Source organism: Micropterus dolomieu, linkage group LG18, assembly GCF_021292245.1.
Source record: "Micropterus dolomieu isolate WLL.071019.BEF.003 ecotype Adirondacks linkage group LG18, ASM2129224v1, whole genome shotgun sequence".
NCBI lineage: Eukaryota > Metazoa > Chordata > Actinopteri > Centrarchiformes > Centrarchidae > Micropterus > Micropterus dolomieu.
Genome location: NC_060167.1, coordinates 30248064 through 30265370, shown reverse-complemented (window position 1 = coordinate 30265370; position 17307 = coordinate 30248064). Strand labels below are relative to the sequence as shown.

At 41.4% G+C, this 17307-nt stretch overlaps 2 protein-coding genes across 5 annotated transcripts in view; one reads left to right on the top strand and one right to left on the bottom strand.

The window, feature by feature from the left end:
• LOC123986935 (ras-related protein rab7) overlaps nucleotides 1–17307 on the bottom strand; it is a 93306-nt gene that overhangs the window by 57781 nt on the left and 18218 nt on the right. The gene's annotated exons all lie outside the window — the stretch shown is intronic.
• Nucleotides 1981–16758, top strand: ccdc120b (coiled-coil domain containing 120b). 4 transcript variants are annotated; one of them, XM_046075363.1, is made up of 11 exons: nucleotides 1981–2253; nucleotides 8474–8561; nucleotides 8647–8746; nucleotides 9607–9737; nucleotides 10361–10462; nucleotides 10558–10678; nucleotides 10869–10928; nucleotides 11158–11314; nucleotides 11445–11546; nucleotides 11876–12913; nucleotides 14341–16758. In XM_046075363.1, the coding sequence occupies exons 3-11, from the start codon at nucleotides 8698–8700 to the stop codon at nucleotides 14435–14437; spliced, it is 1857 nt and encodes a 618-aa protein (XP_045931319.1). In that variant the 5' UTR covers nucleotides 1981–2253; nucleotides 8474–8561; nucleotides 8647–8697; the 3' UTR covers nucleotides 14438–16758. The 4 variants fall into 4 exon arrangements, with proteins under 4 accessions (XP_045931319.1, XP_045931320.1, XP_045931317.1 ...); XM_046075364.1 differs by having other exon boundaries at nucleotides 8403–8561; nucleotides 11161–11314; XM_046075361.1 differs by having other exon boundaries at nucleotides 1982–2253; nucleotides 8403–8561.

Below are 17307 nucleotides of genomic sequence, written 5' to 3'. Positions count from 1 at the left end.
TTCCACATTCATCATCGTTTTGGGGCTCACAAGACATGAGCTTGATTGGCAGATTTGACATGCTTGAAACTGAACAATACCGAGTTCAGAGTATGTACAGTTCTTTTAGTATGCTTGTTCAGTGTATTTTCCACAATTATATCCTCATATGAAACTGGTAATGTGGCCAAAACGCACATAGGATGACCTTTATTAGGTTGGTAGAAGTGTGTGAAACCTCTTTAAGCCATGACCTTCCATTTCTGTTCTTGACTAGTTTTATGGTTGGTATTGTATTTTAAACCTTTTGATTGATTCAGTTTAAATGATGTAAGTTTTTCTCCCGTCCCCCTCTCCATATCAGATTTTATTTTTGTTTGTTTGGTTTCCTCAAGTAACTGTGAATATTTTGAAATGTTTGGGATCAGTTAAATATTCTTTTAAAAAAATATATTATTATTTAGTCTTGGAATGAAAACATTGTCTGTCTGTCTTTCTGAAGGCAGTGTGCAAATAAACATTTTTTTGCGGAGTTGCTTTTAATTGCAGTTATTAAATATATCTGTTGGCCCTGACTACACCTGAAACACACACACACACACACACTGAGAATAATGAGTGTAGTAGTAGTAATAGTTATAGTGTTCTCTTACTCAGGTTTTAAGTGATAGTCATACATATGACCAGAGCTGCTACTTCATGGGTATATCTAGCTATATAATCATTATTTTTTGGAGTATATGATGTGATGGGACTACAGTAGACTGAGCCTGATCACGTTCCAGTGACCATCAACAGTGATTTTACTTGTTGGTTGAGTTATGGGTTTTAATTTTAAGCACTTATTCAGTGGGAACCACAGCTAATGCCTTTAAATTAAGCCAAACTGATATTTTATATTGCTTCAGAGACTTCTATCTGTGGTCCACCAAGGTCTGTGTGTTTGAAGTGAAGCATATCTGAGAAACCAGTTTAGTTGATTTCCAGCAGTAGTTCTCAAAGTAGGGTCTGGGGACCCCCAAGGGTCCTTGAGGGGTTTCCAAGGGGTCCCTAGCAAAAAGGGGAATGGTTTATTTTTGTTATAATTCCATCCATAAGTAACAAAATGACAGAATGTATGACTACTTCATGGGTTTTATACACTTTCTGTAATAAAACATTGTAAAAGTTAAAATCCTATCAGATGGGGGACCCTGGGACAAAATCTTTTCAAATGGGGGCCTTGGTCTTGTGTCAGTTTAGGGGTCCTTGAAAAGTATAAGAACCACTGACATACATTAGCTTGTTATGTATAGGCCTATTGGTAGTTATACATTGGTGTTCTTTTAAACAAAAGGAAAGGCTCCATTTGAGCCTAAAATGTTAATGTTAAATTTAACTAAAAGTTAGCTTATGTTTCATTTGAACAAGGCTTTTATTGTGAATGCTATTATGGATAGCAGTTGTTAAAGTTTTTAAGTTGTTTTTAAATAGAATTTTTAAATTTCCAAATAATCTTCTTTACTTGTTGAATTTAATAGATATGTTTAGTCAATTATCTTTATTTATAAGGACAACACACATAAACATTTCTGTAAATGTGCCAGTGTTCTTTTAGCCCACTGGCTAGTTTTCACCATTTTGGACATGGTATCTTAGATTAGTCACAATTCACTAATAGTAGCCTACTGTTAGTTTTATACACATGTGGGTTTTAGCTGTTTTGACTGGATTAGAAGGTCCCGCACATTGACTGAAAATATAGGCCGACTGTTTTAAAAATGATCCTCGCAGAATAATTTCATAGTCTAGGAGAAGAATTCCAATTTTTGTTGTTGTTTTTTTCCCTATTCAGCGTTATTGCGCGCGTGCCTATGCAACAACTGGATAACAATGTTTGTGTCAGGATTAACTGGCGCACATTGAAGGCATGTAACATCTGGGAGGGGCATCATTGCCGTGACAGTGTTGGGTCAGTTGGCTGTGTAAAATAGAGGGTTTTCATCCGGCGCAGAAGGGAAAGCTTTCTTCTTTCTGAAAGCAGGTCTGCTGAGATGCGCAGGGCTCCGACACAGCGGAGGTCGCGAGGCTGCTGCTGAATTACAATTGGGATACGAAGCCACCATGAACGAGGGGCTTTTTTTCGTGTATTACGAATTACCGCACGTTTAATTAATTGAAGCTCTCTTCTTGGGAGGATTTTGCCCTCTGGTCTCACGCAGGAATGTTTTTTCTCGGCTTGGTTTTGCTACAGAGGACCACGGAGACCTCGGAAGGCATCGGTCATGCTCTCTGGTAAGAGAGGATTCTGCTCCAAGATGTCCTTCTCATCCTAACTGGGCGTATTAATGAATAGCCTTCAACACAACCTATATTCTCTATAAAGAAAATAGCTTGGCCTACATAGGATAGCCTACCGCAATACGTTATGTGCTATTTTATTTATTATTTGGACGTGCATGTGCCTTAACGTAAAAACCGGGTTTGTCATCGTGTCAGTCAGTGACACACCTGCGATATGTTATTGCTTCTATTAGTGAGTCCGGTATTTCGCTATCAGCCGGCGTTGCCGTCTACAACAACTATGCAGATGCAGAGTGACTGCTGTAGCAGCCCCAGAAGCCGGGCTTAATGTGGGAACACATATGCTTTTATGCTCTAAATAACACGCCTGTAAATGAAATACCAAGGACCAGTATGAACTGAAGTCCAAAATGTCTCCATCATGTGCGCGTGTGTTGTATTCCATCCCCTGTAAACATATTGTTTGTGTGGCACATTAATTAAAAGGCAGGAAATGCCGGGATTGCAACAGCATCTGCGTGAATTGAAACGGGAAGCAGTAAAGGAGTAAAAATCTGTGTCATGCTTCTAGGGAATACACAACTTCTCCCTGTTACTGCATCTTTATGGAGCAAAATAGGCAGAAGCACGCTGCTACTGCTGTCTGCTGGGCCTCATCGGTTCCACTGTTCTCATTTTATAAATACTGCTTGTTCTCATGCAGCAGTGTTAAAGCCCTATTATGAACAGATTCCTGAACACGGATGTCTGTCTGGATCTGAAAAAACTCACCCAAATGGGTTGTGTGGGGTCAGTCAGTGCCTTTAGGGTGTTTCACTGTTAATCCACCTTTTGGTGTATCTGGGAAACACCTCTCTGTTTTCAGAAGAGGATTTTCCACTTTGCTGCCAAGCGTTTTCTAAAGTGCTGATCGTTCCTATTTTCAAGTTCTTGTATTTACAGGGGCTTTGAATTATTGGACCATTAGGCCATTTGCAAAGAGGTTTAGTTTAGCTGTTTTATTGCAGATTGAAAGGAGACAATTCATGCTTGGTTTAATCTTGTTCAGGGGGATTTTGACACATGTTGGTGTCTGTTTTCTCCCCTCTCTGTTCACTGTTATCTTCAAATTGGTAGGATATCACTCTACTTTTCTGTAAAGCACTGCCTGTGGTTCTTCATGCTACTTTGAGTGTTACAATTCACTGAAACACCATGGAATCGGACCTTGACCCAGATTGGTGCAAACACAATGGTATTCTTTTGCTATTTTGTAACATCAAGGTGACACTGCTCCTTTTATAATGCCCTTAAGACATGGATTGACATGATTTAAGCATCTGGATCAGTAGCGATTGACAAACATGTAGGTTTAGCGGGGTGTGTGAAAAGTCACACACTCGCCCCCTGATCTGGATCCAGGACCTTTCAGCAAACCCTGTTACTTGTGCATTTGCATGGATTTAAAATGAAAAATATGCTTTTGGCTTCGTGCAAAGTGTCTTGGTGTGAAGTGTGTGAGCTCAGGGAATCAAATCCCAGACCTTATCAAGTGTCGAAAATACACCAGAGCAGTAGCGTCACGGATAAGATTCCCCCACATTTCTACAGCCACAAAAGCACAAAAGAATCAGATCAGGCTGTTATGCATGTGTAGTAATGAATGTAAGCATATGGCTGTGGCTGCACATCATAAGCAGCCCTGAACTCCCTCCAAAACCAAACAAGGCAGATTACAGCCACAGTGGAACATGAAAACGACTTTGGAGTACACACTGTACAGAAATCCCTCCAGGTGTTACAGAGCAAAGGGAAAATGCATAGGAATAATCCCCTCGGGCGTTAGAGCCGCATTCCTTTCTTTATTACTCCCCCCACCTCAGCTTAGCAGAATCCAGGTGGATACCAATCACCAAGATTGCTTTGTTTCACCCGCGGTACTTGTGTCAAACGTGCAAAGGTGAGTGTCAAGGCCAGGAAGGAGAAATTTTGAGTCCGAGCTAAGCTGCTGTGTGCCGATAAGCGTGTTATAAATCAATATTTCATGGATATAGAGAGTACAAGAAGAGACCATATTAGCATGGGGGGGGGGGGGGGGGGGGGGGGGGGGGGTCACCTTACCTCCCATAAGCCCTCCACAGTTCTTTGGCTTGGGCTGGTCAGGTGGAGGTAGTTCAGTAAATCCTCTGCACTGAATCAGCTGACTGATCTTTTTTTTTTATGCAGAGGTTAAAACCATTTGGCTGTTGACGTTTCTATTCCCCATCCTTATCATTACAAGTAAACAATGGCCATACAACATCCTTGGTTGGGGTGTGATGGTGAATGGCCGGGAGAGCGTGCAGATAAAGGTCACATTACTGTTCTGGTACAAAGCGAGGCTCAGAGGTCGGACGCGTCAAGAAAAAACACCGAAGTGTCATGGCATGTCACTGAAGGCATTGTGAGAGCCAACCATGCAACATTTGATCATGGATATTACAATACTACACTTTCGGTCTAGTTTGGACTCCTCAGAGACCTTTTCCAGACCTTCGCACTCCTCGGGCAGGACCGTATAGTTGTAACTCTGCTCTGGTTACCATGTAAGTTCATAACAGCAACAGCTGTGTCAACACCAACAGTCAACATGAGGGCTGCCAGCCTCACCTGTCTGTGGAGAGCTGGAGGTGATGTTTCAGCTGCTCTTTCACATCTCAGCTGCTCTATAATGTCTGCTGAAAGAGACTCACAAACATTTTGTGCATCCGTTGCCACTGGCAACAGATACAAGCTTGTTGCATATACATCTGCTGTTACATATTAAGACAAGCGGTACTGTAAGTCATGAATACCTCTGTTATATAAATGCGGTTGACATCAGTAGCCTGTTCCCGGGACTCTTGGGCCAGATAAAAGCAGACAGCAGAGAGAATGAATCTCTTTTAGGGCTGGGAGGCATCGTATGTATCAAGACAAAACTGCATATAAAACTGCTGCTGTGGTAATTTAGCTTTGCTATGAATGTTGCAATTTAATATGTATGACTTCTAAGCTGACGAGAGAGCAGTGCAGTTCCTTGTGTGCGGACACGGTAGGATTGGACCTACCTTACAGGCTTTAGCTTGTCGGACTTGAATATTAAACTCCTTGCTGATTTGCATTCGTGTGATGCACGCTGCACAGGGGCAGCTCACTCTCACGCAGCTCATGTTTTAATCAACATGGTTCCCACAATTCCCGTCCCTCATACCCCTACACATGCTAAGTCAACATGTGTTTGAGGATCGTGTTGCATTCGTATCTCTTGTGCTCATTGTTCCTATGGTTTCTCTTTTGATGCCGCTCTCTGTGACTCGGTTTATCTGATTCTTCATTGTCCTGCCATCTCTCCTGCAGGCTTCTCTCTGGAATGTGATGCAGTCTTGTGTTGTTGTACCTGCACCTCTGCACACATCTGTACACCAGATGTTTAAGCAGTTTGCGCTTGACTTCAGCCAGTGAGAACCCTGATCCCCTCAGGTGTGTTATTTGTTAGACTCATACTGGTTAATGGTTACCTGTTGCAGTTGATTGATTTGCCCTTGTCGTAAAGTGATACCTGAGCTAACCCTGGAGTAGTGGCATGATGTGTTTTTTTGTTTGTATTTCTTTTTTTGGGGGGTGGGGGTGTCATGTCAGAAATTGAGGCTCATATTGTGTTGCCAGTTTTTAAACATTTCCAGTTTTTTCTTTTTCTTCCTGTCAGTTCTGTTTCTCTGTTTAGTTATTAACAGTTGCTTCTAATTTCGTCTTTATTTTAAACAAATAGCAACAAGTATTGTTGTAAAACTTTTCCACAGAAAGACATACCAGAATAGCAAATGTAAGAGCTTTCATCAAATGGATGCACTGTAGGTTACACTAAAGTAAAACCTACCTAAGTGTAACCTGGTGTGAAACCTCTGCCAAACAACGAATAATTAAGGGATAATGGTAAATGCTAAGACATAGTGTGAAGTGCAGCACACACCAACTGTTTTGTGCAGCATCACCTTATTTCACATAGGTCAGCTGATGCCACTAGCACACACACAGAACGCTACACGCAGAATAAGGTGTTAAGGTACAGCACTCAGGATGTGTTGAACGTGATAAAATTGCTGTTTTTCTGGAGAGGTGTTGCGCAGCAACACTGGGAAATAGGACAGTAGTGTATTCCAACACGTCACAAGTGTGTGTTGCCCTATAAGTATGTAGAGTGATTATGTCAGCAAACTGGCTTAGTAATGTCAGGTACACAGCACTTACTAACCTTTGTTAACATTAGCTTAGTGGTCATTCCAGACCAAGTAGGGCTGTAGCAGCAAAAACCCTGTGTGTTGAAGGCAACAAAGTGTGTTTTTATCTCTAATGAATTTCACTTTTCATTTGTAAGAAAACTGTGTACTTTTTACTCCAAAAGATACATTGTAATAATTTAAATGACTGTGTTATATCAGTTAGCAAAAAGGATACATCAGTTAACCCAGAGTGCTCAAGTCAAAGGATTGTTAGTTTTCTAAAGAGATAAAGGGCACATTTTAGTGAGTGAAAAGGACAGCACCGAGTTTCCAAGCAAATGTTTTGGTTGCTGGACAAAGCCATTCTTAAGAGGCATGGCAGCCTTTATGCTCCAGTATGCAGCTGCCCAGCGACCATCCAGATGAATAAGCTACCAAATGTCTCTGTCTGTCTGCTCTCAGTGTTTCTCTCAGTGGGCTTACTGCTGTTCAACAGAGAACAGACATGACACTGCCTCATACATTCCCAGGTGAAAGTCCTTCTCGGTATATTAGATTAACTTAAAATTCAATAATTGCAGACTCGGTTTTGTGTAACAGGATTCATGTGATGAGCTTTTGTCTGAGCGCCGGTCGTAACTCTGTCGCTTGTTTGTGCGAAGGGCTCCTACTTGTCTGTCGATGGGAGGTCAAGCATGCTGCGGGTTTTCACACGTACAGGAGCAAACAGCAGTTACTGGTTCAGTTCCAGGACAGGAGCCAACATAAGCTCGGTACAAGTATTTCAAGCATGTCCTTACACAAAGTGAGCCTCGTTCTTTACGTTGTTTGAGTGAGGAAAACAGGACGCTGTGTCTTCCAGACCCAAAAATGCAAAACGCTGGTCATTTGTGCGTAGAGCTTTGAGACAGCTGCTCAGAGTAACTGATAGATAAATGTTTCGTTTTGAAATATGTGATGCTGGCAGAAGCAGACTTTGGACGGGTAATTTTGATTCAGCCCTTGAGGCTTTCCATCTAGATTTGTGGGTTGAATGGAGTCACTTTATGATTTACTCGACTGGCAAGATGCTTGTTTATGGCAGCGATTTGTGAGCAGCGTTAAGTGAGAGGCTTTTGGCAGAAAACGCTAGCGCTATTTTTGGAAGTCTCTATTGGGTATTAGGGGAGAGGCTTTGTTTGTAATGAACCTCCATTATGTGGGGAAAAGTGCACATGAAACATTGCTCACTTGCTACAGGCGAGTGAAGGCTGTATTTCTTGTCTTAGGTTATCTTTTAAAATTTTAGGCAACTGTTTCCCCCCTCTTCACAGTAGAACTATCTCAGACCATATGATAGGCTATGTAGAAGCTATAAAATATAGTAAACATAATTTCACGCAAAGTGAATTTCATGTAAACCTTGATATTTATGACAGCATCAAAAAGGAAGCTTCACTGAACATTGCATTTTTTCCTCACCTCTGTTATTTATTCCATCACTTTGCTCCGGGCTCTACTCCTCTGGCTCCCTCTCTTTTGTACTAGTGGCTGTTGAGACTTTGGTTTCTCCATCTCCATTTCTGTCCATACATTATTAATCTTACTTATCCTGTCTCGTTTTTCCTTCTCTTTGCAAATGAATTGGTTGCTAATTGTATCTGAGAGCTAATTTTAGAGTATTACACACTTTCAGAATGCCTTAAGGTGCAAGTTAAGTTATGATCCGACTTTTTTTGAACTTTCAGTATTTTCTAAATATTCCATAATACCGGCTAAATGCATTTTTTTAAATATGGCTTTATGTGTTTATGGTTTATAGTGAAGCTGCTCCTGGCAATAGATTCTCTTTACTGCATAAATCATTAGATACTCAGCAAGGGGAAAGTCACTGTATGTAGTTTTTAGGTTGTGTTAGTAATTTTTTTTCACATTTTCAAGGGTTCTGCTTTAGACACCTAAACAGAGGTGCAGTGGCTCCCCCTGATGGTACCTGGTGTAATCTGATCTAGGAGAGGCCCATGCTCGTCTGCTGCTGACTTGCTAGAAATGCAACCATTGGCTCTACACCTCAAGAAAACACATGGCTGATACGGCAAGGTTGGAGAGAAGAAAACATCTAAGCCTGAATATATATTATTGATGCATCTCAGCAGCAGTTACATCTCTGTTTCTTTTTCATCAGGTGAGGGCCCTGCTGGGAGCGTGAGTTGTAAAGTCCCCAGAATTACATCACATGGAGGTCAAAGGACATCTGATCACATCCATGGGTTTGGGGGCTCCTGGTGAGTAACAATGACTTTCTCACTGTGTAAAGACAGACACTTTCGTGTCTGGACGAGCCTGAAATGGCCTGGCAAATCTATCAGCTTGTGGGGGGTTTTCCCTGACAGTTAAATAGAAGGAAAACAAAAGTGTTTTTCTCAAGGGAACGGCCAGCTGAAAAAACAGCTGTATGTGTGAAGGCCGTTTGTTCACGTGCTGTCACCACAGCTGTCAGATAATCTTATCAGGGCACCAAGTAGCAGTGCCTGTGAGCAGACTTCATGTTGTTAGAAACAGACACTTTACAAAGCAACCATTGTGAAACAGTAGAAACTAAAGCACAGCATTTTTAATTTAGTCTGCCATTTTCTATATTTTTCTAACACTAACAGTGTTAGTCCGTCTCTCAAAACGTTTTGACTTTCCTATTCTGTCTGTGGCTTTCAGCCCCAAGCTAACTGGTTCCTACTAAAAACAAGAATATAAAGTTTCATTATTTCTCATTAATGTACTGAAACAGCTTGGCATTGTTAGTAAACTTTACTCAAACTAGTAAGTAGTGCATTTGTTTGTGGACTGTTTTTAGCTGTGCATGAAAACACAATTTGTGCTCTAATGAATATTTAAGCAGCCAGGACGGTGTATGTGCAACAAAACTACATTTTCCATGTATAAGGCAACGAAGAAACACGTCTCCCAGTGCAACAATGTGACTCACTGTTGTGATTTTAATGGTTTTGGGACTGGAATATACATCAGGCTTTGGATACACAGACAATACTTAGTAGTATTGTTAGTAGGATGAACCGAAAATAGAATATTGCTGGCCTTTAACTCTAGTTCAGTCTTTCTGATACATAAAATGTGCTATGCTGTGTAGATGTTCAAGGCTGCCCGGACAGCAAGCTGCAGGCTGAGAGGATTGCGGCTCTACAAGAGAGGAAGCAGGCCCTGGAGGCTCTCCTCAACACCAGAGTGGGAGAGCTCAAACAAGTCTGTTTGCAGGAAGCAGTGAGTAGCTCTCACTTCCCTTCTGAAACATACGTGACTCAGGGTACAACATTCTCACTCCATACACCTCAAGTGTCTAGATGACAACTGCAGATTGTTGTTTTTTGTGTTTTTACTAAGAAGAGGCATATTGCAGATTATAGCATATTTTTAACATTCTGTAAATTTAGAGGCAACTTGTTGAATCTGTGATATTTTTTTCTCTTATAAAATGGCTGCATAATAACACTTGATTGCTCCAGAGAACTTGTCAGCATGTCTTAATGAAGCCACAGCTGCCTCAGCTTTTCATTAACAGCTGTTTAAAACATCCCTGTGTTTTCAGTTGGATGCATAGTGACTCATTCTGTTCTGTTCTGAGTTAGCTGCGTTTTCAGTGTAGCTAATTCAGTTTGAAGCACTACTCATCTGCAGAGTTATTCTGTTTCTGCTTTAGAGTTAAATCATGATAGAACCATTATTTCTGGCATATCTATTTCAGTGCAGTCAACTATTTAAAGGCTGGTTTTATTGAAACTTTAAGTAATTTGTTAAGTGGTTCCATTTTATGTAAGACGTTAGAGCTGACAGGCCACTGAGAAGGTGGATTTTAGTTACTGGGGGCTAATGAATGTCCTCTGCAGGAGCTGACTGGGAAGTTGCCACGTGTTTTCCCTCTGGAGACGGGAGAGAAACCCCCAGTGGTGCAGCGCAGACTTGGCCTGGCGCCCAATGCCAAGGCAGAGGTAAGTCAACACCTTGAATATCAATTGTGTTTACGCAGCAGATGTACCGCTGTGTGTACTTGTGGTCTAACACGGCTGGCTGTCCCTGGCTGCAGGATGAGGCTGCCCAAAGAAAGCAGATGAAAGACATCTTCACTGGTGCTCTGTACAGAAACTCAGAATCAGGCCGAAATGTCCCAAATAGCAAGAGGACAGTTCATCGGGGGTGTCACACAGGTATGATTACAAAGCACCAAAAACCACACCTACTAAAAAAAACAAGTACAAGTGAATAAAAACAAAGCTGCGTTGTCATTAACATTTTATGCTTCTTAAAAAAAAACTCTTAGCTTTGCACTTATGTTTTGCAAAGATAAAAAATTTCATGCTGTAACATCTGTCACCTGAATGGTTTGTTGTCTTTCAGAGGACACTGTCATGTCAGAGAGTACAAGCTCCATGTCAGATTCAACATCCCATGACAATGGTGAGTCAAATGAAACACTCACGTCGTGTATTTGCAGCATTTTTCACATTAAAAATACGTCACTCACACGTCTGGTGTTAAGACACCGAATAAGAATGCGCAGTCACATTTCAGTTGTAAACCCAAAATAGCACACTTGGCTTGTCGTGCTGGAAAAGAAAGTAAGCTTTTTTTGTCATCTGTGAGTGGGCTTCATGAAAAGATCATGTCTTTGTTTTTCTTCTCCCAGAAGAGTCTTCTCCCAGTGTGGCTGCTGACCAGCGCTCTCTGTCTCAGCCCCGGCTCACTGTGGGCAGCCCTGACCACAGGATCAGCAGGAAGTTGTCGCCAGTGGAGATTTACTACGAGATGAGGACACGCCGCAACTCTGTAACAAGCTCTGTTAGGTACTTAGATACTGCAAGCTGTGCTGTCTGCTTGATGTGTCTGTGTGTGTGTACACATATAATCACGATTGTTTTCATGTATTGGTGATAAATGTTAAATTTCCATGTCCTCTCGTGTTACTTCTCACAGCCCAACTCACTCTTTACCAAGAAGTGCATCTAACGTCGAGGGTAGAAGTGTTCCCGCTACTCCTCTCTTGGCCCGAACTGCTCCAATCAGCGTTCACGTCAGGTAATCTGTGTGTGCTGCTTCTGTCTGATCCAGCACAGCTACGGCTCCCTCCCACTGTGATAACTGAGTGGTTGGAAATGGCTTAATGGCTTAGTTCAATTTAGACACAGAGTCAGGGCTGGAACAACAATTAGTGTCATATTTAGCTACCAGGGAGGGCTTGAGCTCATCGTTTGGTCTTTAAGCATAAAAACTGTCCCTTCTTAAGTGATTTTCTGTGAAATGCAGTAACATGGTTTTGAGGAAAATTACTTTTAATCACTTCTCTGCATCCACAGCTGCTCTGAGTCCTCTCCTAATGTAAGCTGTTGCGCTAATCTCTGCCTTAGGTCGGATGCGTCGGGTGGTAACGGGTTGAAGCAGTGGTCGGGCAGTCTGGATGTGCCCTATATGATTCCACTGGCCCAGGAGGGCTCTACTTCTGACCGCCGAGGCTGCCCTTACAGCTCCCGGGCCAGGCGCAGTAATAGCTCAGAGGCCCTGCTGGATCGGTCGAGCCTCCCTGATGATCCTGCTCCGAGAAACGGGATGCCTCCCAGAGGAGGGCCCTACAAGAGCTCAGAGACACTGACTGATGGCAAGCTGCGACACATTCACCTGGGCAGCCCCGAGAGACATGCTGATGGCTCTGTGGAACAAGCTAAAATGCGTCTGTCCATGGGCAGCAGAGGGGCTGGTGGAGGCTACAATGAGCTATTGATGGACTATATCTGGGGGAAACAGCAGAGGATGCAAATGCAGCACCACCTGTACCAGTCCACAGGCAGGATCTGGCAGGACATGTCCTCTCCTCGTTCCTCGACTGCGGCGGCACCCCCCCATGTGAATGGCTTTTCCCATTCCCAGGTGCACCTCCCTAGCGCTGCCCCACCTTACAGCCCCATGGTCCTCCGAGGGTCCCAAGCTGAGCTGCGCAGGGTCAAAGTCACCAGAACCAAATCTTGCGGACCCTTTATTCCTTTGCAGCAACATCCCCAGGATGCCATCCTGCTGTCAGCGTACGAGTCTCCCCTTCCTGCCTCTGGCACCACCACATCCTCCATACCCAACCTACATCCCTACCAGACCGAGCTGTCTGGCCCCTCCTTCAGCCGCAGACCCCCACAGTTCTCTCTCCCGACCCCAGAGGACTCAACGCGAAGCTTGCATAAAGCCCTGGCTCTAGAGGGACTGAGGGACTGGTACCTGAGGAACGCCCTCGGCTATCCTCCTGCTGCCTCAAAGGGCCACGAGGCAGGGATATCTCGCCTCTCGCACCCCCACCCTCTAGTGCACCAGGCCCAGTCTGTTCAAGGTGAACCAGCCAACCTCCACAGGTCTCAGATGCCCCAGTCAGCCAGCTTTCACGGTCACCCGCTGCATGGAAGGTCAGTATTCTTGTTGCTTTGTCTCTTTTACACCAGTTTGTCTCTAGGTGGGAATCATCAGTGTTGTGAGAAAGAATTCACGCTCATACATCATAATAACTGGCAAAACAAACAAGCCTAAAGGAATTGAACGTGTTCTTTCATTATTGTGCATTGTTTTATGTTACATTGCACTCAAAGCACAAGAAACGTTTTCGGGTTAGGTCTGTCACTTTTAAGAGATGTGTTTTTGTCTGATTTCAAGGGGCAGTTTGTATGTTTTAGAATAGATTCTGCATAAAGATACATTTTATTGAACTGCAAATACCAACATGCATGTGTGTGCACATACAGTCAGTCTTTCAGTATTAACACTGAGATTCACTTAAACAGGTCATATAATGCTTTTTGGCTTTTTCCCCTTATATTTTATTATGTTATATATCATTGTTATGCATGTAATAAGTTTGCAAAGTGAAAAGGCCTGAAGTCCACCCAGAAGGGAGTCACCATCTCCCATAGAAATTACTGCCTGAAAACAGCTCGATTGTAACCCAGACTTTACTTCCATAACCTATCTATGTTACTATGTAACATGTGTCATAACACTCGCCTAGCGGCTAATGTGGCACACCCTCAATGACCTAAATATGAAATTAAAATATCCTATCTAAAATAACATAAGATACCCTCCAGGCAGTCAATGAATGTAAAGTTATTACTGGGATGCAGAGACAGTGCACAGTTAAAACATTACGTTTTTACGTTAAGTGAAAGAAAGAATAAATGTGCCGCACTACTCTGCTTCTGATTGACTAGTAGTCTAACAGTAGTAACTTTGCATGTGCAACTCCCGACAAAGATCAAATAGAAGTGAGATGCTTCACTAGATAGCTAAAACGGAGTGTTCAACACACAGGGTGAATAAAGGTGCTGCAGCAATGTGCAGTATGACATTTTTTTGAAAATTAAACCATTTTAACTTATTCTGGTACAACCCCAAAATAAAATTATGAACCTGAAAATGAGCATAATATGACCTCTTTAAATATCTTTCTCACTGGAGGTTAGCAGCAAGCCTTCCAGCAGAGGATGGTGCTATTACTCTCACTCTATTCCCAACCATCTATCATCCTGTGACTTTTACAATGGTGGTTGTTTGTGTTTGTATTTTGCGTGGTCAGCATTACCTGCGTCTGTCTGCCTCATGCCAACATCCGGGCACTCGGATGTCTCCTGATCAAAAACACTCATGTTTTCTTATTCATAGGCTTCCTTGATTTTTCTCAAGTGGCTTGTGACAGACAGTAGTCTACGCTCTGTTATATTCTGACCATGATTCACACTTTTTATTTCATGAAGATGTGTCCCTACTGTGGTTTTACCCTCCACTTCCTGCTTCATGTTTGTGGAGTGCTGTATTGATTTGTCTTGCTCGTCCCCAACAGGTCGATGGAGTTCTCTCTCTATCAGGACACTCCTCAGCCACAGATGCAAGAGGTGACCCCAAAGGAACCCAGTGCAGACCCAGGCACCTTAGTCTGAAGCAGCAGAACACACACACACAGACACAGACACACACACACACACACTCACACACACACACACACACACACACACACACACACAGTACATTTTATGAGCAACAACACTGTAGCCTCACACACACATCACTAAGACTCACATAGTCACACAGTCAAGTTGATACAATGTGACCTCAACAGCAAAGCAAAACACGGCAACCTCAGCAGAAAGAGACTGGAATAAATGACAAACTGTAGCTGTACAGCGTGAAAAGGCCTTGGCAAGTTCCCCGTGTTATAACTTATCCCACTTATACAGTATCTAATAACTTGGTCATGCTGTACTTCATATATTTCTGGTCCTACACGAGCAGTAAAATCCTTCCTAATAGCCCTGAAAAGTCTCCCGAGATATAATTTTTTACAGAATATATACAACTCTAAATTACTATTTTGTATCTTCTGTGATATAAAGAACAGTTATATTAAAGAGGTAATTTATTGCTCATTAATCGTATGATATACAAAGATGTTATATGAGCTCACATCATTTCAAAAGTATTAGTACATGCCGGTGAATGTGTGTTACTATGTAAACTATGTAAAATGCAGAAACATGCTTCAGTCTTCATCCGCCATTAATTTCGCAGCCATTTGTACTTTTCACTTTGATACATGAAGGGCCATGAACTGTAGCGTACTGTTGTAGCACGCAGGAGTGCCTAAATGTTTTAGGCATTGGTTAGGCACTGGTGAGAAAAGTAAAGTACTTTCTAATAATGTGAAATGCTAGCATTAAAATCTTGTAAGGAAAAATTGAAAGCAATTCACGATGTCATGAAATTAGGGTACTTGGAATGATGTCATATATATTGAGATTTGTCATTTTGTTTTCTATATTCAGCTCGGTGCTGGCTGATACATGCGGCTTTCTCTGTGCTGACCTTGACAGAATAATTAGACCAGTTTTAGGGTAAACTTGAGGGTTGTTGTGAGACCTGCTGTATGGCAGTAGCACATGACTATATGCCAATAATTTACTCATATCAAATCAGTTTTTCTGTATTTAGTTGTGGAGGATTTGAAAGTCGTATGGAGCACTTTATGAACATCTTAAGCCTTAATTCCCTATAAAAGTGTCTCCAAGAGAGATGACAGACAATAGGAATGTTTTGACAGGGTTTATAATTGGGAAACATTAAGAAAAGTGAGTTTTGTCAACATCTACTGAAGGTCTATCTGAGTGTTAGTCTGTATATAGTGTGGATTGTACTGATGAGTTTGAAGCTGATATTCTATTCCCGTACTAACAATGTAATTTTTAAACTAACCACATAATATGTATTTAATCAAAATAACCTGCCCAACTCATTCCACCCCCAAGTGAGCACTATTTAATTGGTTGTAAAAAGTGAGATTGGTGGTGTGAACAGAATAGGGCTGCTGCAGTTTTGAATGACGGTGTGAGCAGGTCTCACACCAGTACATTTGGTAATGAGAATTCATGCAGGCTGATTTTTGTATTTGTCATGATTTCAACTCATTTCATGTGTATGGTTTTGTGTTGTTTGTAAAAACTTTACATTTTTTAAAATCAGAGTAGTGATGTGTGAAATATATTCTGATATAAGTTAGCAATCAGAGTCTTGATAGCGTTCTACAATGGAAACTTCAGAAAAATCTGAATAATAACTGAAGTCCTCTTAGTGTAAACATAACTTAACATATTTTTTTAAAGTATTTTTTTCCATTTAATGTACTTGATCTTTGGCCATCTTGGGACTCATTTGAATGTAATTCTTTACGTTTGTCATAAGTGATGTTGTTTTCTACTTTGTTACAAACTGTAGCACACTGTTGAATGTTACCTGGTTTCTTCTGCTGTCTGGTGTGTTCACGTCCTCTCAGTATCCAGTTTCATACTGCTTCTTCCAGCTGGTTAAAGCCTAAAATCAAAGACCAAACTGCTGTGCACTGGGGGTCATAAATGTATTTTTCATAAAATGTAATGTAAGTTGAAAATTAATGAGCTAAATTCAGCTCTGAAGCAAATTTATTCAAACTATATTCTATTTATGAACCTATAACATTTTGTAGCTATCTACTGTAGCTCTTTCTCATCAGTGTGAGAACTGGTAATGTGTGTTAAAAAACATTTTTTCAGCAGTGTGATGTGTTAATATTTTTATTTTTTAATTTTAATTTTTAAGTGCAGTTGTTTTCTGTTTCTCTCATCTCTTTATATCCAGGCCTATATGAAATAAGACTAGACAGGCCTGTCCTATACTGTATGTATGAGATTGTGCATTCATTCTACTTAATAAAGTGTCATGTTCAAATCAACACAGAATGTCTCAGAATTTTTTGTTTATAGTAAGACATACAGTAATAGTGGAAGCAGTACAGTTTTCTGTGTTTTTGTTTCTCATTCTTTTTTTGTTTTTAATACATCTAATACATTTAATTTTTTTTTTTGTTATCTCGCCTCTTGACAGAAAAACATCCTTTCATGTCTACACTGTAATAAAGGCAAACAAAGCCCCCCACAAAAACCTACAAAGAAAAAGGCCAGTTTTGGGAATTATATAATGTCACCGGACTTTATGTACAAGTAAAAATGATAAATGTCTAAGTTGTTCCATAACAACAGGTGCAACAAACTAACAGGGATAGTGTACTCACCCATACAGTCTTCAGAGGAGGTAATCGGGAAGAGGACTGTGGCTTTAAGCTGTGGTTCTATATTTTAGAAAAGTCCATTCTGTATAGTCCCTAAATATAAAAACTATATACTTCTAATTTCAGAAGCACTTGTTTAAAAAGTGTTTAAAATGAATTTTCTTTGGATTCATGATGATTTGTGATCTTAAAGAAAAATATCTTGTACAGTGT

Excerpts from the sequence above, each read along its gene's own strand:
- ccdc120b (XM_046075363.1), top strand. The coding sequence starts at position 8,698 with ATGGAGGTCAAAGGACATCTGATCACATCCATGGGTTTGGGGGCTCCT. Across the intron at positions 8,747-9,606 it reads CATGGGTTTGGGGGCTCCTG|ATGTTCAAGGCTGCCCGGAC; the intron begins GTGAGTAACAAT and ends TATGCTGTGTAG. Across the intron at positions 11,315-11,444 it reads TCTGTAACAAGCTCTGTTAG|CCCAACTCACTCTTTACCAA; the intron begins GTACTTAGATAC and ends TACTTCTCACAG.